This window comes from Macrobrachium rosenbergii, chromosome 6 (assembly GCF_040412425.1).
Source record: "Macrobrachium rosenbergii isolate ZJJX-2024 chromosome 6, ASM4041242v1, whole genome shotgun sequence".
Taxonomy (NCBI): domain Eukaryota; kingdom Metazoa; phylum Arthropoda; class Malacostraca; order Decapoda; family Palaemonidae; genus Macrobrachium; species Macrobrachium rosenbergii.
Window position 1 is genome coordinate 30,186,604 of NC_089746.1, and position 23,978 is coordinate 30,210,581.

The 23,978-nt window shown below is 38.1% G+C and overlaps 1 protein-coding gene across 5 annotated transcripts in view; it reads right to left on the reverse strand.

Moving 5' to 3' along the window:
* Window positions 1-607: 607 nt before the first annotated feature.
* The window catches only part of LOC136839414 (uncharacterized), a 32,799-nt gene continuing 9,428 nt past the window's right edge, over window positions 608-23,978 (reverse strand). For 4 of the 5 annotated variants that reach the window (XM_067105424.1, XM_067105423.1, XM_067105422.1 and 1 more), the window contains exon 2: window positions 608-7,299. In XM_067105424.1, coding sequence (XP_066961525.1) covers window positions 4,218-7,277 — 3,060 coding nt within the window. In that variant the 5' untranslated portion in view covers window positions 7,278-7,299 and the 3' untranslated portion in view covers window positions 608-4,217. Of the gene's footprint in view, window positions 7,316-23,978 lie in introns of all 5 variants that reach the window. The other variant, XM_067105426.1, reaches the window with a different exon arrangement.

The following is a 23,978-nucleotide window of genomic DNA, read 5'->3' on the forward strand; positions in this document are numbered from 1 at the left end:
CTCCGACAAAAAAACACACCCCTTAATATGCTGAAAGCTAGGCTAAATACTCCTAGACATTATCTACCATCTGGCTTGTGCTCACTTGACTTTAGGGCAGTGCTTGGTTCAGTGAAGTTTTCCTAGAATGTGAGTACAAACACATCTCTGATTTAGGGTCCTTAAAATCTCACAATCATATCCTAAAGTGTACAAGAGGTTACAGGAGTCATTGTTCCCTGCTTATTATCATGAAAGGTAACACACACTTTCTAATTGGAGAGTCAATCTGCCAGTCAGCTGAGACTATCCTTCCACCTAATGAACACGTCTCCTATATAAAAGGTGAAGGTTTTTAATTCTGTAGGAAAAAAGTAAAATTTTTAAAATAATTGTAATTTTTCTTAGATATACAAACCACAATCTATTACCATACCCACTTCTACCACTCAACTTATTCCTTGATGCTGAAGAAATAAGTGCCAGCTTACAGGAAGTGATTGGGGGCTCAACTTCCCCAAACTCACTCATCCACCTACATTTTCAATGACTGTTTACTGCCCATGCTGAGGATTACCCCTAAAAAAAAAAAGCTTTGGTTTGTAAACTAAGGAAATATATAAATTAATTAAAAAATCTGACATGTTTACTAAAATTACAAATAACATTAATCTTTGGTATGCAAAATATTTACAAATTATATACAATGTGGTTCTAATTAAAAATAGCAAAAGTGACAGGGTTTTTCCTTGGACTCTTCCAAAACAGAATTATAAATTGAATCTGCAACAATATTCAAAATATCAAAACTGCAAATCCTAACATCACAATCAATACTGTTAAAAGTCCTTCGTTCATAACAAGCACATCAAGGAAGAAAAAGAATTTTGTAAATTAAGGGCCAGCCTAAGAATGAATTTTGACTCAATGGTCTGGTCAACCTACATAACAACCACCAATAATACGTTTTTCCAAAGGAATATTATGCTCTCCGATGTCCTTGAGTAGCCTCACCCTTGCAGCTCAAAGTGTTGACCTTATCTTTATTTTTAAAGAAATGAGAATAAACTCCTCTTGGAATGCTTTACAATTGTCTCTCGTCTGCTACCATTTGTATGAAGCTGGTCCAAGAACGTGACAACGGGGTCCAACCAGATGGGTGGGAGTGGGAACCACAGAAGACAATAATATGTCCATACAAAATTTTAATAAACAGCAAACAAACCAAAGCATTAGATGGCTAAATATCTGCATGGACAGCATGGCAACTTGAGTATACATCATGTTGCCAACTGGGAGGGCATCTTCATGCTTCTGTGTAAATGTGTCATATCTTCAGTGAAAGAGGTATTACCTTGTCCTCATATCATGTGATATTTTTTAATAATGGTTGAGTGCTGATGGGTTGTTTCATGCTACAGGTATATGCAGTAGTGCAATGAGAAAAAACCATCTATACAGCCACTCTTGCAACTACTTTCTTTGGTTTGCTTTCTTACTGGTAACTAGATGCTTTGTATTGCTCATCCATCTTTTTAAACATTTCTATACCCTCTATCTCTGCTTCTGCTGTTTACACCAGGACTTCCTCCAGTACCTCACTCCTCTACACTTTTCACAGTGCATCCCTTTTTTATTCTGGTCTAATCTTCTTTATAACGTTTTCATAGACTGTACTGTATTCTTGTCAGTTCATCAAAGACTGGGTCTTCAGCTGCTGTTGGGAAACTGCCAATTGTGAAGAAACTGAAGTTTTCCATGTTTCATCTTCCCATAGGGTCTCTCAACCTTTTCAGATATTTTTTTTTTCATTAACCCCTCAGTATGCAAACTTCCTCCATTTCATATCTGAACCATTCAGCATTAGTAACATATAATTTAATAAGACCATCGAGATGAAGTTACAGATTCAGTTGATTTTTAAAATAGTGCCTCTCTCATTCCAGTTCTTTCCTTTTTACTCTGATATCTGCACACTTTGTCTATTACACATCTTTTCCATGGTTCCACTACCACTTCTCATTCCTGAATGCTGTCTTTCTCCCCTTTGCTGTCTTGGGATTCTGATTCCTTTCCTTCTAGCTTATCATTATCCTTATCATATGACCTTGGTCTCATATCTATTTTCTATGTACAAGTATACTGTATCAATGTATGTTCTCTGCCAACCTTGAAGTTCATACTGAGGGCAATTGACATCTTATTACAACTTCCCAAATGTCACACCATATACTACTGCTTTTTCTTTGTTTTCTTTTAGTGCTTTCCACATCCTACTTTTTAATTCAATATTTACTGACACTTCCTTTGTATGCCTTTCTAAGTTCTTCATTTTTCACCTGCCAAATTCTTATTCTTTTGACTGCCTTTCTTTGTCTTTAAACTTTCCCTTACCATCCACTCAACATGCAGTACTCTATTGTGCTAAGCATGTCTTGCCAGGTATAATAGTACAATCTTTATTGGTGCCATCTATACTTCTCTTGCATAATAAACCTTATGTAATTAACTTCTCTTGGGACTTCTTAATGTGTTTAGCATCTTTAATCCTTGCTTTGGCAGATAAAACAACTCAGTTACTGTGTGCACTTAGGTCTCCTCCTGCTAGCATACCTTGTTATTACCTTATTGACAGACACCAAACTAAGAACACAAGAGCATGCTGACTATCATTTGATATAGTGATAAAATATTTCTAGGTTACAATTTTGAAAAGCGAGAGAAACAGTTGTTAGATTAAACAGAACATTTACACAGGTGAGTGAAAATAAGAATGCAATTTTTCTCAAAATCAAATACTCAATATACCAGGAATATTCATGTTTCATGAAGAAATCTGCAATTCCAATCTTTGCATACACACTAAAGTAAAGCTAAAGGAATCAAGATGAACTGCATGTGGAGTAGTAGCTTCCCAACTCTTGAGAACAGATCACCTGCACATGGTCACTAATGCTGGCACAGGATTGCTTTCAATTTTGGAATGGTCACTTTTCTCTGCTAGCAGCAAATTAAGGGATCTTGACAACAGAAAAATCTATTTCTGGGGGAAGACCTGTGTCACCCAGTGAAATGGTTCCAATAGCACACATTTCTAGGTATAAATATTGCTAAATATACCAGAGAAAAAGCTATCCATAATGCCAGGGTTACTACCCCTGGATCAATCACCACAATGGTGTCGGTATGCACTAAGGGGTGAGTGGTAGCCACTATCACAGATGCTTTGCCCAACAGATCTCTCCATTCTCAAAGCCCCCAACATGGGTGAGCCATTCTACCTATTACCTTCCGTTTGCTGCCACCTACCACTCACGCCCGCCATCTACATTCCAAAATCTAGCACAACATGTGAACACCGTGTCTTTTTTCTATGTTAGGACTTGTATATTGAGTAGTAAAAATGTCAAATTTATCCAAATGTAGGTGCCTAACAAACTGAATTTCATGACAATGTTATTATGTATTTCCTTGCACTCTTACAAAGTCTACTGGTGTTTCATTAACCAACAAAATCTTTTTAAGTAGTGCTCCATTAGCAAACTAAATCTTATTCTAATCAATTTATCTGTATATACTGTGGTTAACTTTTTACAAATGTGATCACTCTCTGAACTATCAAAAAGAATAAACTACTTATGAGTTGGTGAAAACTTTGTTCCAAAACAAGTGGCTATGGCATGAGCCTCAAGGACAAAATTTTCTTACTGATATGAAATGAAAAATTTATTTGGAATATCTCGATGCAAGAAACATGGGTAGAATAAATTGCTTTCAAAGCCATAAAAGGTATTAAAATATCATACTTTGTTTGCATTCAAAATAAAACACTGCAATGGAACTTTGATGTCTATGGATGATATCTTAAGAAAGTTATAATCAATTATATCTACAATATATGTGGGCTCTTGTGTCTATACAAGTAAAGTTGTGTGATTCAAAACTGCATTGTTGAAAACATTCAATATAGCAGCCTTTAAATATAACTATGAGAAACTAATGGTGACTAGCATATTGAAGGAATAACTAAAATCACATCAATAAATCTTTTGGGAAGAGTATTTTGGGCATAGTAACATGAGGCTTCATTAAGAAATTACCCATCAAACTTTAGATTAAAATCTCAAAGATAACCCTCTACCAGCAATAACAACATAGAAGCTACTTAGTAAATACTCTCTCTCATTAGTACATATAAGGATTGACTTGCAAAATCAATTAACAATTCAGAAATGAAGTTACATTGGACTGGGTTCCAAAAGTGCAATAACAGCCTCATCTAATTCCACTTGCCTGTTGGTTTCTATAGGATCGTTCTCTCTGTCATGATCAATTTCCCCTGGATACTGGTGTTCACCCTTGTGATTTTGTTGAATGTGCTGTTGAAGCTCATGTTCATTTTCAAAATTAACAATGGCGCCTGATTCTGACCAACAGCTTGCGCAGTTCATGAAATTAATCTTATGTGACATTGATATGTGCTTCATCAATTCAGTCTGACTAGTGCAAACAAATGGGGCCGAAGAGTTTTCCGATATGCATCTACTACACAGGATAGATTTTGAATCTTTATTTCTGATAATCACTTTCTGGCACTTTGGTGGCTTTGAAACTAAAACTGCAGCTGGTAAAAGTGACACATCCGGCTTTTTATCTATCTCTTCAACAAGAATACTGTGGAAGTCGTCATTATCCTTGTGCTTAAAGAGTTTCCACGTGGATAAATCATTACTATATATAACTAGTTTTAACCTCCAACCACATACGAAATGGGAATGATAAAGCCTAGATATTCCTTGAGAACTTTTCATTTTCAATTCAGTTGGACGGGAATCATTATGTTTAATTTGGTACTGATAACAAGCACTACACATGAGTTCACCATTTAGTGAGTACCACTTTGGAGTACTGTTAGTAGAACAGTTTATACACTCTTTTGTTGGAAACTCTAATACACAATGACAACCAGGACATTCCGATCCTATTGTTGTATTTGCAAGGTCTTTCAAGGGTGTACCACACTGTGCTTTACACTGGGAACTTTTAGATGAACAGCTTATGTACATGGTCACTGCTGGAAATGAACCTTTTTCTGACAATAAAGGATCATTCAACATGTAAGTCTCATCAAATCTGTGAGTTTTCCCCCACTTTTCATTTTCTGTGATGATTGCATTACCTTCATAAAGGGATTGCACACCTTTAGCCATAACTATTCGTTTCCTAAAATCAAAATCAATCTTGTCAAAGAAGCTTTTAACCTCATAACCAACAGACAGTTCTCCATCAGGAATCCAGTCATCTTTGGGAGGCTTGGTTGCCATTTTCTGTTTCTGGTTTTTCTTCTTGTCCAACTTTATTTCATATTTACTGCGCACCCAGTCAGCTGCCTCTTTAGATGTAAGAAATTTCTGTATTGTGGCCATGGTCTTCAAATCTCCTTTTCCAGCAGATGAACAAGCAAATCCTCTATAGATCCGTTTCCCAGTCCTTAACTGACATTCTAATTTCAAAATACTACGTTCCTTTATGTAATGAATAATAGGTTTTCTCAAGATCAGATCATCAAAGTCTGCATGGTTCAATTTCTCATCAGAGAAGCTTAAGTCTGCTCTGGCATTATTAATGACAACATCACGAAACTCCTTGCTGTTAATATAGGCATTGATTCTCTTTATGGCATTGCCATCATGTTTCCCAGCAGGAGTACATCGAAACTTTTTTGTCATTACTGAAGGGCAGCCTCTAATATAAATTCTTAGGACTAAATATCTGATCTTCCTTTCAAATGAAAGCTCTGGGTTTTTGATGAAGTATCCTTGAACATCATCTGGGAAATCTAATATATTGCATGTCTTGTTCTTCCTTAGCCTTGTGTTAGGTATCACAGATGCATTTCTAAAGGTTTTACTTTTCACCCATTCTACAACTTTATAGCTATTAAGAAATTCTGTAATAACACACATTGCAGCCTGGTCACCTTTCCCTGTGCATTTAAACATTTTGTACAAACTCCTTCCATCTTTCATTGTCAGCTTAAGTCGGAAATGATCTGGCTTGCAGAAATGTACCACAGGTCTACATGCTATTAACTCGTCTAAACCACTTGTTGAATTAAATTTTGAGTCAGGAATGCTTGACATAATATCTGGTTCAGTGTTTATACCGAGACAACTGCCTGAGTAGATCTGTTTAGTTTCTTTTAGTAATGAATTGGAGAATTGCTTTCCAAACCCCAAAGGTACCCCCGTCTCTGGATACTGCGTCAGTTCATCATATGATGCAACATTATTGAAATTTATACAATCATTAATGAGCCATGAACAAATCACCAAACGCAGGAGTTTTGAACTTTTACTAATATCTTGGAGATACTGGAAGTAAAGACTTTCCTCATTAGATATACCCATAACAAGTGACAAATATGTATCATACTTCATAAATGCAATCACCATACACACAATCACAGCTAAGCCTGAGGCAGTATCACAATTCTGAAGGGGATAGAGTGGAGAACACTCAGAATCACATGTGTGACACTCATCATCGTTTGGAGGATGACAAAGGACTGTGTGAAATAATGACGGGCAATTCAAATTTGACAATAACTCTTTCAGCTTGTCAGTAAAAATACCTGGAATGTTCAAACCAAGGGTATCGGCATACATCAAAGTAAGTGAATCAAAGTCAAACACTGCTAAGGTAAAATGTAACATAAAATCACCTTCTGAAATGTCCAATAAATAGGTTTCTTCATCCTCATCTCTATCAATACAAAGATACATAATTAACTGACTGACAGGGAATCTGCTTTGTATAATTTGTGTCATTCTCTTCTCATCTGAGAGAAAATAATTAAAGTTAAAGCAATACTTACTTGAAGCATCTCTGTTTAATATGTGTTCTATTCTTTTCACAACACCAAGAGAAATGCAATTCCTGCCAATCAAAGATAACAAATCTGAAACTTCCAAACCATTTGGTCCAATACCAGAGTCAAGGTGACTGAGAAAAATTTGGAAAACATCCCAGTCAGGTTTCTCTAGTAGATTTACACTCTCCAGTACTGAACAGTCACTTAACCAATCAGCAGGTGATACACAGGCTTCTTCCTCTTTAGAGTAATTTGCACATGTTTTCCTTGTTGACCTTTTAGGCTTTGCTGGTTCCTTACTCTGTTCGGCTTCACTGCTGAATCCCTTTCTCCGTCTTTGAGAGCGTTCTCTGCCCTCATGTGGCAGGGTACAAGTAGAGCAGCAAGAGGTTTTCCGTTTTGGTACTCGTTTGCCAAATTCCATGGTCAGGCATGTAACACCTTATCTGAAATGAACACAGTCTAAAGCAAATTCAACCCATTCTATAATATGAGTAAATTTTTGCCATTACAACTAAACCTTGGGAAAGGATGGCTAAATTAGCTAAGAATATGACCCCTAATTCAAGTGAAGTACTGAATTGATGACTGAAATCTTTCCATACTGTGCCACAAATATAATTCAAACCATTATATGATATTTCATTCTGCCTTCATTCAAACTGAAAATATGATAAAAAAATAAAAACAATTGGAATGCATGAAAATGTTCAAACAACTGGACTTTTTCACGGCATACAAAATTCTACAATATACAAAATATGAAATTCTTTACTGAAAAAATGACATTTTTATAATAAAGTTTTATACATACTTACTAAGTAATTACATAGCTATTAGTTTCTAACGACTGTATTGCAGCAGCTTAAATTTTGAAATACACAGTATCACTTCTATTGTTTTGGTGTAGGTAACTAGCACCGCCCTCTTTCGGGGAAGGTACAACACAGCTGAAGAGCTCAATTCGTTTGTGCCCCTATGTGCACGAGAGGGGAAGTGGGAGGGCTCCGATCATGTAATTACTTGGTAAGTACAGCATATATAAAACTATTTTATTATAAAAATGTCATTTTTATATAAGTAACTTACCAAGTAATTACATAGCTGAATCATACATTGACAGGAGGTGGGATACTTGGACATATACTACTACTCACAACATAGAGATGAAATTGAAATAGAAAGGTAGCTAGCATTGGTGACATGCTTGTTGTAACCTTACCTGGTGCGAGGGCTACAGCAGGAAGATACTGGCTCTGGTTGGTGCTCATCTCAACCAGTAGTGGTGTGGGGGTAAAGCCGTAGAGCGCCTCTACTTCAGTGGAGCTTTGTAACGAAGGAGTACTCCGAAGGCTACCAAAGCATTACAATATAAAAACAAGTGCCCTTGCCCTGAGCACAGTACCACAAAAACAACCAGATAACTCTGTTACCTACACATCACATAAAATAACCACTACCCATCCATTAAAAACAACAACTGGTGTGTACTCCAGGTACACAGTACCCCCAAGCTTCCCAAAACTTGACAACCTTAATCAAGGTGAGGAGATAGAGAAATAGAAGGAATAACTCCTATCCTTCATTCCCCAATACCATGCCAGCCACAGATAATGGACCTAAGGTACTGCATTTTCCGTACACTCTCCACATCACGTAAATAATGAGGAGCAACCACTGATCTACACCTCCAATAGGTAGATTGAAGGATCATGGATAGCAATAAGTTACGCTTGAAAGCCAATGAAGTGGTGACTGCTCTTATCTTGTGGGCTTTTGACTTTAAATAAAAATGAGTGAAACATCATCTCGAATTTCCGAGTGTGACTCTGAGATTGCGTCCCTCAAGAGGAAAGCCAAAGCATTCTTGGACAGTGGATGGGTGGGGTTCTTGACCAAGCACTAGAGGTATGAGAGGGGCCTCTGATCCTCTTAGTCCTCTCGAGATAATGCCTTAATGCTCTCTCTTGGTCTGCTGGTCCAAGGATATCCGTCAGGTTCTTGATAGTGAACGAACAGGGCCAGAGAATGGACGGAGTTTCATTTTTGGCCAAAAACCCGAGAGTGAACGAGCAGACCGCATCTCCCTGTGAAAATCCAACTTTCTTATCAAAGGCCTGTAGTTCACTAATCCTCTTGGCAGTAGCCAAAGCACCCAGAAAAAGGGTTTTTCTTGTTAAATCCCTGAGAGATAAGGAGTGAAGGGGCTCAAATGGAGGGTCTGAAAGCCATTTAAGGACAACACCCAGGTTCCAAGAGACCAAAGTTGTCTTCCCTTGCTTTGAAGTGTCCAAAGACTTAGTCAGGTCACTAATGTCTTGACTTGCAGACAGATCCAAACCTTTACGTCTAAAAACCGAATTTAGCATAGTTTTGTAGGCACACGTGTTCAACCATGCAGACTACCTGCCGATGAACCACATTGCACCTTGGAGAAAGTGGCATGTGGTTGACACAAGATCAGAAGAAAACACAAAATCTCGAGATGATGTTTTCAGTGAATATTTCTGACGTTGTTATAGTCACCTTTTTGATGCAGTACAGTCTATGTATCAAAACACCATTCAGAGCCATATGTTTTACACTTGTATAATTGTATGTTTGCCCCGTGAAGAAACACAGAGGCCTATAATTAATCCCTTACCTGTCAAAGGTTGGGACTATGTTACAGCCTGCAGCCTGACCTACGCTTTCGCTTACACCTCACTCTCACACTGGTGACCCCGGTGCGACCCAAGGAGATCGATGCAAAGATGACCGATTACACTAACGAACCCCACACCATCAGCGAGAGCCTTGCAGCCACCTCCATCTGATCCCCACCACCCAGAAGCATGGTTTTTCAGGGCAGAAACAGTTTTCTGCACAAAGATGATCACCTCATCAATGTGGAAAGCAGATGCAGTCCTCAAGTTCCTGCTGGACGATGTATTTGAACAAATAGCAGCATGGCTCGAAGAACTAGACACCCCAGTAACATACGACATCCTGTAGGACCAGCTGAAGTCATCCTTCAGCATCCCACCAGCCCAGGGAGCGAAGAAGTTCCTGAACTATGTAGGGACACTAATAGGCGATGAGAGACCTTCGCACGTGTACAAGCAGCTGTGACGACTCATCACCCTACCATCCAGAGGTGGGGAAGCTGAGTCATCCTTAGATCTAGTGAGGGAAGTACTCCTCACCAAATTACCCCGCCTTACAGTAGCCGCGATCCCGAAAGCCTCCACCATGCCCATAGAAGAATTTTTGGTCATGATCGACGAGGTCCATAAAGCACATAAAGCAGCAGACCTCACACAGCCAGCAACAGCAACATGTCGTGTCTAGCATTCATCCGACAACAAACGAAGCAGCAATGACGACGATACAGCCACCCAGTCTACAAGAAGCGTTTTCCCTAGGGAAAGCACCTGCAAAGAAGATAGGGAACCCCCAGAAGGAGTCTGTTTCTTCCACTGGAGATTCAGGGCAAAAGCAAGGAAGTGTGACAAAGGATGCATATTCTCAAAAAACACCCAGTGGGATTGCAGAAGCGACCTAACTGCACTGTACTAATGTCAGTGGGGGACAGACAAGTTGCCTCGTAAGAGAAATCAAACCTGCCCACCACTGTCTTTCTTCCAGGTACGAGAGATGGACAGAGATGAGCTTCTTCATTAGAGATGAAAGAACTGACATGGAATTCTTAGTAGATACTGGACACAGAACACTCAGACACTGGGCACTCAAACGACGGATGCTTACATGCTGGGTGCTCAGACCCTGCCGGGAGCTTGGATCCCGCTGGGAGCTTGGATCCCGCTGGGTGCTCGGAATGCTTCTTAAAGGAGGAAGATTGCTTTGGAGCCAAATACTGGCGCTCTACCACCGAAGGCTCAGGAGATGATGACTAGAACTGTCCCAAAAGCTACAGGTAGGCTTGGGACTATGCTCCTGTTCCCTGGGCCGCTAAAGAGGAAGCGGGGAACCACGCTCAGCAGTGGATGCATGCCTTTTCAATGGCGTAGAAGCACTAGAAAAGTGCCAACTACGCCCTTTGCCCGCACTGGAGTCCGAACCACTAGACGACAAAGCATGCACTTCCACCTGGACACCTTTGCAGTGGCTGTCCACCGAGTCCTGGGATTTACGTACAACAGGTTCAGCTGAGGGGGCAACTACCTGTGGGTAAACCCCACCAACCTCACTTGGACCTCCAGTTTCCCTCCTCCCAGGTTTAGGGGAGTTTGACAGGGACCTTCGTCTAGGAGCATCGGTGGGACGAGTAGTCACCTCCTCCACTGACAATACGTTTGCACCGAGATCACTTGTACTCATTTTGTCTATAAGGACCTTGAAAGAAGCCTCAATTTGGGCAACAGTATTGACCAAAAGACAGAATTTCTGGTGTCTTGGCTGCGAGGCTGGCAATGGCATTGGGTTTGGAAGTTTGGGAGCCAGGTAACGGAGTTGATGGAAAAGTTGGAGGGTTGGTAATGGAGGAAAAAACAGTCACAGGCATAGATAGAACAGGTACATCAGGAGAAGAAACCTGGCAAGCAGAACCCCTAGCTTCGGCTCTAGTGGCCGCCTTTCTCTACCTATTTCTTCGAAGTTTGTCAAGATGTGCATTTGCGAGTTGGATCAGAAGAACAAATTTGCCCTCTGCAATGACAGCGAATAGTATGCGAATCATGTTTGGATGATGTCAGTCTGGTATTACAGCCTTGCTACAAAACCGGATACTAGTCGAACTAGAGTCAGACATAATAAAAAAAAAGTCACAATCAGGAAAAATGTCTGTCAAATCTAGCTAAGTTAATTGTAATTAGTGCAAAGGCTACCAAATGGAATGAACACTTCACCAAAGACAGCGATAGCCACAACCATTCGGTGAAAAAATCGAAACGAAAACCTAATCAAGCAACCAATGTTCAGTCGTCGACTGACAGAAATGAATTGAGCTCTTCAGCTGTGCTGTACCCAATCTTCCCCGAAAGTGGGCGGGGCTAGTTACCAACACCAAAACAGCAGAAGTGCTTCTGCGAATATCAAAATTTAAGCTGCCACAATAGTTAGAACTAATAGCTATGTAATTACTTATATAAAAATTAATTTTTTAATACAAACCAATCAGTTTACACAAGACTTTTTGTGCAGTCAAAATTCTGAGAGACCTTATAATAAAATGGAAGAACACTTTTCTTGCCACCACACACACACACAGGAACCCTAGCACCATCAATGATTACTAGTTTTTCCTGAGCTGTCCTGTGATGACTCCTAAATATTATTAAAAGCCATATTAGTATACTGACAAAACTCAAAGGTATACAATACATTAGTTTTGCTGTTTACAAGAAAATTGTTTTCACAAAAAACCAGTTTACACTTGAATGAATAGCTATTTAATAGAGTAAGATTTTTGTTGATACCAAATTTTTGCGATTGGACCACTAGAGGTGAACTGGAGTGTGAATGTGATTTGGAAATAGAAGTTCTCAAAGCTGACATAGGGTAATTTAGCTGGAATAGTTCTTTGTTAGTCATGCCATGGTTTGTACTTTTTCCTTTTATGACTGGGGCAAGCATAGGTGCAGGTACCCCAGAGCTATACAGAGGAGGGAGACAGAGGGGGGTATGTTCCCCTCAGGAGAAAATACCACTTGGCCTTCACACCCCAATAGAGTACAACTCTGGAGATTTATCAGATAGTTCTCTGAATAACTTAAAACAAAAATCATAGGATAACTCCAAGAGACAGAATTTAGTACGGTGCCTACTTCTATGATCCTGGGCCTCATAAATGTTCTTAAATGCATCGTAAATCACTTTCTCAACCAAAAAGAAATGTGTTCTTCCTAACTTCAACCTTTGAAATGCCTGATGCTAAAAATAATTGCAAACCTCATTTTCTAAATAATGTCATCCTCCTCAGGTGTGTACAGTCTTCCACTCACAAGGCAGGAGTAGCAAACAGTTGGGCAGCCTGACACTGGGAGGAAGATGCCTGGGTCTTGGCAGTGAATATGAGGATATACAAGAGACCTATGCTCTTCCAGCCAAAAGAGATATAGCTTGAGACAGGATGGCTCTTACTCACCCTTCTTGCTGAAGCTATGGATAAAAAATATGAGGTCTTCAGGGTCAGTCTCCTAAGGGATGACATCTCTAAGGGTTCAAACACTGGGTTTGATGAATACCTACAGTTCATGGATACATCTCAGCCTGGAGGTCTTGATGTTCTGGGAGGTAATGCCTCATTGCCATGACACTTGTGCTTCAAATAATTTGGTGAGCTAGGGTTCACAATTGCTTACAAATGTTTGTGCCAAGGATGATCTATGACCTTTAATTGCCAACATATACAACTTCCGTGTCATCCTCACATAAAGCAAGATGTCTACTATTTGTTGTACAGTGGCTCTGCTATTTGTTGTACATTGGCTCTGCTAAGAATAATTTAATTTAGTGGACACCACACACGCTTGGTAACACTTGTTAGTAGAGAGCCTAATTAAGATAGTGATGATTCCAACAACCTTGCTAGAAAACCCTCTTGAGGCCATGCTTGATAGCCTCCAAGCATGAAGGTTTAGCTGATATAGACTTTGGTGGCAATACCTTTAGTGAGACTGGAGCAATGACTTTTCTCAAGGTGGAAGAGCAAGCAGTGTGTATGAGGAATGCTAGAGGGCTCAGGTCCCACATTTCTGAAGCCATAGAGGAGTGACCAGCAAATTAATAACAAGGGAAGAAAAACACAACCTTCCAGTCCTTTCCAAGACATCATAAACACATCAACTGATCTGAATGGAGCGATAATTTGGAAGCTTGCTCAGGATGGGAACAAATGAAGCACTCCATAATGTCCATATCATCCTTTAGACTCTGGGTTGAAGAAACCACTCCACAAACGACCTGGGTCTGTCTGCTGAGAGAACTGACCATTGTATGTGATTTCCCTGGAACATACATGGGAATCCAGTTATGATGTTTTCCCCTACCCATAACTGGATATGTATCGCCAGGTGATACATTTCCTGAGACCTAGTTGCCCCCTTTTTCTTAGGTAAGCCATGGTCACGGAATTTTCAGACATGACTCCCACTGAATTACCAAACAAATGACTTGAGAACTCCTTCAAGCTAGGAAGACAGCTTTCCAGGCTGACCGATGTAGAGCATCTTTTTCTCTTCTGACCATTAACCCGAAGCTAAGAAGACTGGCAGATGAACACCTCATCCAAATTTTGTGTCACCTGAGAATAAGAAGTCTGGGACTCAAAGGTTTAGAAACCTCTACTAGAAGTTTACAAAGGTTTGGAACACCTGAGGGTAAAAAAATTCTAGAGATAACAAGTGGCTTAGGACCCTTTGCTAGTGATGCTGTGAACAAAGGAACTCCTGTATCAGTGTCAGAGGTCTTTTTAATGCCTAAAGAAGGCTGACCATGATGCTGTATCTGCATCTATCACAGGGTACATTACTGTCTTTGACAGCTCCAAATCTGATGTGTCCTAGTTGACAATCAGACCTAAGTAGGTACACAGACTAAAAAGAACTTTCAGGTGCTTGCAAAGACAAGGCAATCAATAAACTATCATCCAAATACCCCAACAGTCTGATCTATAGAGCCCAAACGTGACATTCTCTCGGCGAGATGTATTTGTTCTTGGTCTGAATAATCAACCCGATATCACGAGTATAACATACAATTAGTGAAGCTGTTAATCAGCTCAGTGGTCTGGTATACTTAATTTAATTAGTGAATGACCTATAGCTAGAAGTGTTCGTGAACTGTCGATGATTAGAATAAAGTCAGAATAGCAAGATAAAGCGTCAACTAAGTTGTTTTTTCGAGTGAATTATTAAAAATTGAACACCATAGAAGTGTCTAGCAACAACAGTGGTAAGAAATGGAGGAACCTTGCTTGCCTTCCAGATTACCAATATGATGGCTTGGCAAACAGGGAGCTAGGGTTTCTTATTGTTGAGATCAATAATAACTCCAACCAAAAAGATTCAAAAATATTCACAGACATATTGAAAGGATATGATCCTTCAAACTGGATCAAGTCTGCAGAAAACATAATGAAAATAACTGAAGGAATGCCAAAGAAATTTCAAGTGATTAAGAGACTTATAAAGAAAATTTGCATCAATCAACACATTCCAACAAAGAAAATGAATAAGGTCAATATAGTGAATATACTGATTGATGCAATAGGAAAATGAATGCCTAAAACGTTTAATCTATGTAATGTGTGGTATAGCACTGTAAATTCACAAAACCTCATCAGGAAATGCTATGCATGCCACATACCTACTCATCCTACATGTGCAGAAGTCTAACAAAATAAAAATAAGGACACAAGAGTATTTTGCTCAACATGTCTAGTATGGATAGACAATGTTATTAAATCAAGACTTAATGTGCAAATAGTAGAGGATGAAGAAGATGAGGAAGAGGAAGAAGTGGAAAATGGTAAAGAAGAAAATAAGATTGAAGACACAAAAAAATAAATGAAAACAAAGAACAGGATAAGAGTATGGATGCAGAGAAACTCATTCATTCTACATATGAGGCAATACAGCAGCATACATACGAGGAAATAAATTATGACATGATAACTCAAAAATAAAATCCCAAAGAGGTTGTACCCGCATCTTCATACTGATGGGAATGAGCAAGAAAAAAAAAAGAAGACAGACACAGTCTGCACCCTTTTGAAAAGAGGGAATTGCAGATTCGGTGAAAGATGCTACTACAAGCATCCTAAGATATGTCACAATTATGAGATTTATGGCAAATGTGCATATCTAGACGGCTATGAGGATGAATGCAGCAATCTACATCCAAAAATATGCAAAAACTTGAGAGAAGGAAAAGGACGTAGGCTCAACAAAAAATGTAGATATATGCATCCTATAGCCATGAAGAACAAAAATCAAAATCAAATGCATATTAAAAATCAAAGTAAAAATAAAGCAAATAAAGGAACAAAGAACATGAGATGAAAGAAAAAAAGCAAGCCAACACCACATTATGAAATGTCAGCATTGCGATATGAGGCATCAGCACCTAGCCCTTTAACGCCGAAGCCCTATTTACAAAAACGTCTCCAGTATGCCGGCGTTCGGTGAGTTAGCGCTTCTGAAGCGGATAAAAGTTTTTTCAAAAATCACAGCACGCTTAGTTTTTAAGATTAAGAGTTCACTTTTGGCTCCTTTTTTTCTCATTGCCTGAAGTTTAGTATGCAACCATCAGAAATGAAAAAAAATATCATTATCATATACAAATATTGGAATATATGACAGCAAAAAAAAAAAACTCTTATATAATTGTATACAAATCGCGCTCTAAGTAAAACGGTTAAAGCTAATGACTTAATTTTTTTTAGTTGTATTGTACACTAAATTGCGATGATTTTGGTATATAACAAATTTTAAAACGATCAAAGCAACACAGAGAAAATATTATCACAAAATGATGCATGAATCCGTAACGAGCGGACGTAAAAAAATTTTTTTTTTTTTTTAAATTCACCATAAATCGAAATATTGTGCTAGAGACTTCCCGTTTGTTGAAAAATGAAGCTAATTGATTGAATATTACTAGACTGTAAGTGTTTTAGCTTACAATTGCAGTTTTCGACCATTTCGGTCAAGTTAAAGTTGACCGAAAGTCGAATTTTTTCTATTTATCGTGATTTATATGAAAATATTTCAAAACTGATAAAAGCTACAACCATGAGTTATTTTTTGTTCTATTGTAAGTGAAATTGCGCACATTTTCATATATAATACTTTATGTAACGACTAATATAAAATGGTGCAAATATTACGACAATGAGACGAAAGAATTTCTGAGATGTTGGCCGAGTTACCACAAGCAGACGTAAGGAAAATGTTTTTTTAAAAATTCACCATAAATCAAAATATTGTGCTAGAGACTTCCAATTTATTGCAAAATGAAGGTAAACGATTGAATATTACTAGAATGTAAGAGTTTTAGCTTACAATTGCGTTTTTTGACCATTTCGGTCGAGTTAAAGTTGACTGAAGGTTGAAATTTTGGCAGTTATCGTGATTTATGTGAATTATTTCAAAACTTTTCTGTTGTATTCTACATGAAATTGCACACATTTTCATATATAAAAGTTTATGTAATGACTAATGTAAAACGATGCAAACATTACGACAACATGACGAAAGAATTTCCGAGATGTTCGGCCGAGTTACCACGCGCAGAGCGTAAGGGAAAAATTTTTTTCAGAAATTCACCATAAATCGAAATATTGTGCTAGAGACTTCCAGTTTGTTGCAAAATGAAGGTACATGATTGAATATTACTAAAATGTAAGAGTTTTAGCTTATAATTGCGTTTTTACCATTTCGGTCGAGTTAAAGTTGACCGATGGTTTAAATTTTGGCAGTTATCGTGATTTATATGAAAATATTTCAAAACTGATAAAAGCTACAACCACGAGTTATTTTCTGTTGTATTCTACATGAAATTGCGCATATTTCCATATATAAAACTTTATGTAACGACTAATATAAAACAGTGCAAACATTACGACAACGTGATTGAAAGAATTTCTGGCGCGGACGTCAGAAAAAGTTTTTTCAAAAAATTCACCATAAATCGAAATATTGTGCTAGAGACTTCCAATTTGTTGCAAAATGAAGGTAAATGATTGAATATTACTAGAATGTTAGAGTTTTAGCTTACAATTGCGTTTTTGACCATTTCGGTCGAGTCAAAGTTGACCGAAGGTTGAAATTTTGGCAGTTATCGTGATTTATATGAAAATATTTCAAAACTGATAAAAGCTACAACCATGAGTTATTTTCTGTTGTATTGTACATGAAATTGCGCACATTTTCATATATAAAACTTTATGTAACGGCTAATATAGAACAGTGCAAAAATTACGACAAAATGACGAAAGAATTTCTGAAATTTTTGGCCGAGTTACCGTGCGGGCGTAAGAAAAAGTTTTTTCAAAAATTCACCATAAATCGAAATATTGTGCTAGAGACTTCCAATTTGTTGCAAAATGAAGGTACATGATTGAATATTACTAGAATGTAAGAGTTTTAGCTTACAATTGCGTTTTTCGACCATTTCGGTCGAGTCAAAAGTTGACTGAAGGTTGAAATTTTTTTGTAGTCGACGTTTGCTACGTCCACTCGGCATTCAACAGACAATTTTAGTCAACGTTTGCTACGTCCAACAGGCGTTTAAGGGCTAGGTACAGCGCAAGGAACAGGCAATGTATCTACGATGCCAGGGGATGGTGCAGATACAGAGTTAAATGCAGATACAAACACAAAATGAATAAATATCAAGATGGAAGACCAAATATATTGGAAAAGTTGGATTTTTTAATGTCCGAATTTCTGGAAATGAAGAAAACAACAACATATCAGAACAAGAAAGAGACATGGGAAAATCCTTATTATTACCCATATTAGATAATGGGGATAACATGCAAACCATCACAGTGACGAATGTGCAGGGTTTAGTTTCGAGTAACTCAAAAAGAAAAATAGTGTTCTTAGAACTTACCCAAACTGGAAAAATAGATATAATGAATATAAGTGAAACCTGGTATTCCCAAGACTGGTAATGATGACCAGATAAAGGGTTTCCAAACTTATAGATCAGATAGAAAAAATAGGAATCAAGGGGGAACCGTGATATATGGGAGGGACGTAAATCAAGGAAAAATCTGTGAGAAATATAGTAACAGAATGCGAATTAATAGCAGTAGAATTTGAATCTGAAAAATTAGTGAGCGCTGTAACATACAGACCCCCTAATACTATAGTTTGACATAAATAGGCAAATTGGACAATATATGTAGAAATCACAAAGACTGGACTATACTCCTGTCCGGAGACTAACTTTCCTTTTGTAGATTGGAAAGAACGAATAGGAGATTGCAGTTGTCTTTATAAATATAAAAAAGAGAGTAATAGTAGTGCAGAAGATAAGAGACAATTTGAAAAGCTATTAGATATGCTACTAGAACATAACATTCAGCAAATAAATCACCTGCCAACAAGAAAGGATAATATTTTAGACCTATTATTTGTGAATGAGGTGAATTATGTCAAATAAATAATAGTGTAGAATACAAGTATTTCAGACCATAATGTCAGAAAACAGTCCATTGCAAAGCAAGTGAAAACAGAGATAAGCAAGAAACGAAAAAGTGGGAAGGATATGGAAAATACAATTTCTATAGTAAGAATATAAAATGGTCAGAAATAAATGAAGAATTAAACAAAGACTGGGAAAACATATTCATAAGTGATAATATACAGGTAAATATGGATATAATATATAAAATATTAGAGAAAATAGTGGGTAAATATATACCAAAGAAGAAAAGTAAGCATCAGTCATGCATACCAAGAGACAGAAAGATCTTGTTCCAGAAAATCAGAAAGTGGAAAAAAGGTCTTGCAATAGAAAAGAATGTATATAAAGTGATGGAACTAAAAAGTAAGATAGAAAATGCAGAACAAAAGGTTATACAATCAAAAGAAAATGAAAATGGGACTGAGAAGAAAAGACCCTACAAAATATCAAGCAAAACCCAAAAATATTTTACTCATATGTGAAAAAGATGAATAAAAGAAGAGTAGAAATGGGCCCTCTAAGAATTGAAGGGTGATTAATGAATGAAAAAAAGGAAATATGCAACATATTAGCAGAAAGATATGAGAGAATTTACACCTAGAATTGATAATGAAGATAATGATACAGAAATAAGAGATGAAAATAGTAAATATTTATTGACATAGATATTAATGAAGACAATATTGTGCAGGGTATTGATGAAATTAAAAATGGATCAGCAGCCAGACCAGACGGCATCCCTGCCATTTTGTTAAATAAAGTAGTTCATTCTCTCTCAAAGCCGTTTGCAATATTATCAAGACAAAGTGTAGATACAGGCAAGATTTATGATGAACATAAATTAACAAATATTACTCCTATTTTTAAAAGTGGATCAAGACTAGAGCCAAGTAATTATAGGCCTGTGAGTCTAACATCACATATTATGAAAGTATATGAAAGGGTAATGAAGAAAAATATAATGAAACATTTAATGAAAAATAGTTTGTTTAATATAGGACAACATGGTTTTGTACCCGGAAAAAGTACACAAACCCAACTGTTACTCCACCATGAAAACATGTAAAAATATGATAAACGAAAAAGATACACATATGGTTTACCTAGACTTTGCAAAAGCTTTTGACAAGGTAGACCATAATATATTAGCAAAAAAAATGAGAAAACATAATATTGTGGACAAAGTAGGAAGATGGATAAAAGAATTTTTGCAAAACAGAAAACAGAGAGTGATTGCAAACGTTGAGAAACCGGATGAATATCCGGTGTGCCACAAGGTACGGTGTTAGCTGCATTGCTGTTTGTTATTATGATTGCAGACAGAGACAGTAATGTTAAGGACTCGGTAGTGAGAAGTTTCGCCGATGACACAAGAATAAGTAGAGAAATTAATTGTGATGAAGATAGGAACTTGCTATAAAGAGACCTAAACAAAATATATGAATGGGCAGAGGTAAATAGGATGGTATTTAACTCTGATAAATCTGATTCAATATATTATGGTGATACAGAAGGAATGCTATATGCATATAGGGGACCTAATAACGAGACAATCACAAATAAGGAAGCAGTTAAAGACCTTGGTGTGATGTTGAATAGGAATATGTTATGCAATGATCAAATAGCAATACTATTGGCAAAATGCAAAGCAAAAATGGGAATGTTGTTCCAGCACTTCAAAACAAGAAAAGCCGAACACGATTATGCTTTATAAAACCTATGTATGTAGCCCACTTGAATATTGCAATATAATATGGTACCCAAACTACCAAAAGGATATTGCACAAATAGAGTGTACAAAGGTCCTTTACAGCTAGAATAGAAGAAGTTAAGGACCTTGACTACTGGGAAAGACTACAATTCTTAAAATTATATAGTCTCGAAAGGAGAAGAGAACGCTACATGATAATACAGGCATGGAAACAGAAGGAATTACCAAAAACATCGTGGAGCTAAAAATATCAGAAAGAGCAAGCAGAGGTAGATTAATAGTGCCCAAAATTATACCAGGAAAACTAAGGAAAGCACACTGGACATTAATCCACTACACACCAGCATCGATAATGCAGCATCTATTCAATGTGTTACCAGCTCATCTGAGGAACATATCAAGAGTGTAGATGTGTTTAAGAATAAGCTCGACAAATATCTAAGCTGCATCCCAGACCATCCAAGATTGGAAGATGCAAAATATACCAGAAGACGCATTAGCAATTCTCTGGTAGACATCAGAGGTGCCTCACACTGAGGGACCTGGGGCAACCCGAACGAACTTTAAGGTCTGTAAGGTAAGGTAAGGGGTGAGTACTTAGGTGAATGCCTGAAGGGCTGGTGCTAACCAGAAGCATACAGACCTAAATTGGCAGATAGTGCCCTGCATAATAATCTGACGAAATAGCTGTGAGGACTGCTGCATAGGAAATTGAAAATGTGTGTTCATTAAGTTTATAGATGATAGGAAGTTTTACTAAATGGTTTGATGGGAGTCATACATCCTGTGGAGAAATGGCATTACAAGAAAATTAAGAGACTCCTTGGGGTGTCAGAAACTGGCTCATGCCAACGCAGGAATATCGTGCAACTTCAAGCTAAGTACACCTCCACCCCACCCTGGAAGGATGACCTCTTATTACAAGTAGAGGTAATCTCTAGCAATGGTGCAAATGGCACTACTCCACTGGATTATGGATAGACTTAAAACAGGAAGCTTTTAAGCTCAACAGGCCTTCCTAATTCCTTCACTGACTGATACACAGGAAGTCCTGTGTGTAAGAATTTTGAGTAATAACTAGTATGAGTTCTAAGGTCTCTGATGCAGGCAAAATGACAAATTTTAAATCAGATGTTAAGCATGAGGAAAATAATCATCTATGTCCCAATAAATAATTGGAACATAACTGTATGTAATGTCTAACACAATCACCTACTAATCAATAAGAGAAGAAAAAATTCCCTTGCAATGTAAGTTAAGTATACCTTAGTTTAACCAGACCACTGAGCTCATTAACAGCTCTCCTAGGGCTGGTCCGAAGGATTAGACTTATTTTATGTGGCTAAGAACCAATTGGTTACCTAGCAACAGGACCTACAGCTTATTGTGGAATCTGAACCGTATTTTGCCGAGAAATGAATTTCTATCACCAGAAATAAATTCCTCTAATTCTTCATTGGCTGGCCGGAGAATCGAACGCAGGCCTAGGAGAGTCCTAGCCAAGTACGATATCGACCCATCCAATGAAGAGCTAATGATGGCACTACCTGAGGAAGAGAGGGTTCAGTCACTCCATCTCCATACATCACAAATGGCCTTTGACTTCCCATTCTTCCTGCTGCATGGGGGAAGAGAAGTTGAAGAGGAAGATGAGAAAGATAGCCTGACAAGGAGGAGAATGGCAACAAAGGAGAGTGCCAATAATATTTCTTCCTTTTTCTCTCTCGAGTTTTGCTGGTATTTGATGCAAGAATCACATATATCAATGTTGAAGCAGCAATGGGGGGACCCACTAAAGGAAGTACTACTACCATTACAGGAGATTCCCTCTCCTTTGCAGCATCCAAATTAGCAGCTGCAGACTATGCAAGAAGAGCAGGCAAAGGAAATTGCTGTTTCTCTTCAGCCAGATTGTCCAAGAATGCTGTGAAAGACAGACTACCAGGAATATTCACCGTAGGCCAAAACTTCTGAAGGTACTCCAAGGAAGATGTTTTCTTTGTACCTGCAGTGTCACGCAGGTACACCAAGGAAGATGTTTTCTCTGTACCTGCAACATCAGTCCCACAAGCAAAAGGGCAAGGTTGCTGCTCGGATGAGGCTGGATGGGAAAAGAAGGGGTGGGGAATCAGAACCAACAGCAGAACTGCACCACTTGAGTATTACCCCTCCAAGAAGGGGAAGCACTATTAGACAGTGGAACAGGAATGGAGGGGGGGAAACCAGAAAGATTCAGCAGTCACCAGGGCCATGCGCACACAAACACACATAAACAGGGCAGCAAACACTTCATGCCCTTCTTCCTCCTACCAAACTTTTTCCTGTTGAGGAATAGCCCAGTCTACACACTACTTGTGGGGTAAAGCATAAGTGCATGCCTTCCCCCTACAAAAGGAACAGTACCTATGGGGTGAAGTTACAAAAGACATGCAGCCACAAGGATGCCCACAGTCCTCACAACAGCGCTGTTCAGGATTTTTCTCATTACAAAAGGAAAAATTATGTAAGACAACAGCAAAAAAAAATTTAATCCAGTTAATCATCATGCATTTAATGACGTAAGGAAGAGAGAGAGAGCACAGCAAGACGATCACTCTCCTCAGCAGCCTGGAAAAAACAAGTGAATGGTGATGTAAAGAGAGTGAGGAGTATTCACCTACTCACCTCCATAACCCCAGATAACCTTATTACTGAGTTCAAAGACTGCTCCAGCTTGTGATCCCATACAATACTCCTATACAATATACTATATAAGGCAATGATTTGTATTTCTGTAGGAACAAATACTATTTCAACTGTACCTGAAGGAAATTTTTATTTTTGACCTACCCTGTGTACTCGCTAGCTTCTCCATTCCTCACTGTTACTGCAATGATCCCTCATGATGATGATGGTGGTTTAATGATTTGTTACAAACCCTACAATGATGAGTAGGCCACATGATGAAAAGTGGTAACTGTGTAAGCATCATGATTGTGTATGTATTAGGCATCAGGCTATTTTACTTTGATGAAATGCTGGGAAGATTATCAGGATTGCCATCTTTTGCAACTGGAGAGAGCAGATCAAACAAACATGACAATGGTTGGATGACATCTTGAGCAGATGATGTTGATGGCTGTGGATTATCAACAGTGGAAACTGGTTTCTTTTCACCTTTGGGAAGACCACTGTGATAGGGAATTGCTGCTTTTGCCTTTTTTTGATTCATCATATACAAGCTAGAGGTTTCCAGCAATCCTTGGCTTAAATGTTAGGGTTAGCATCAAGTCCTGC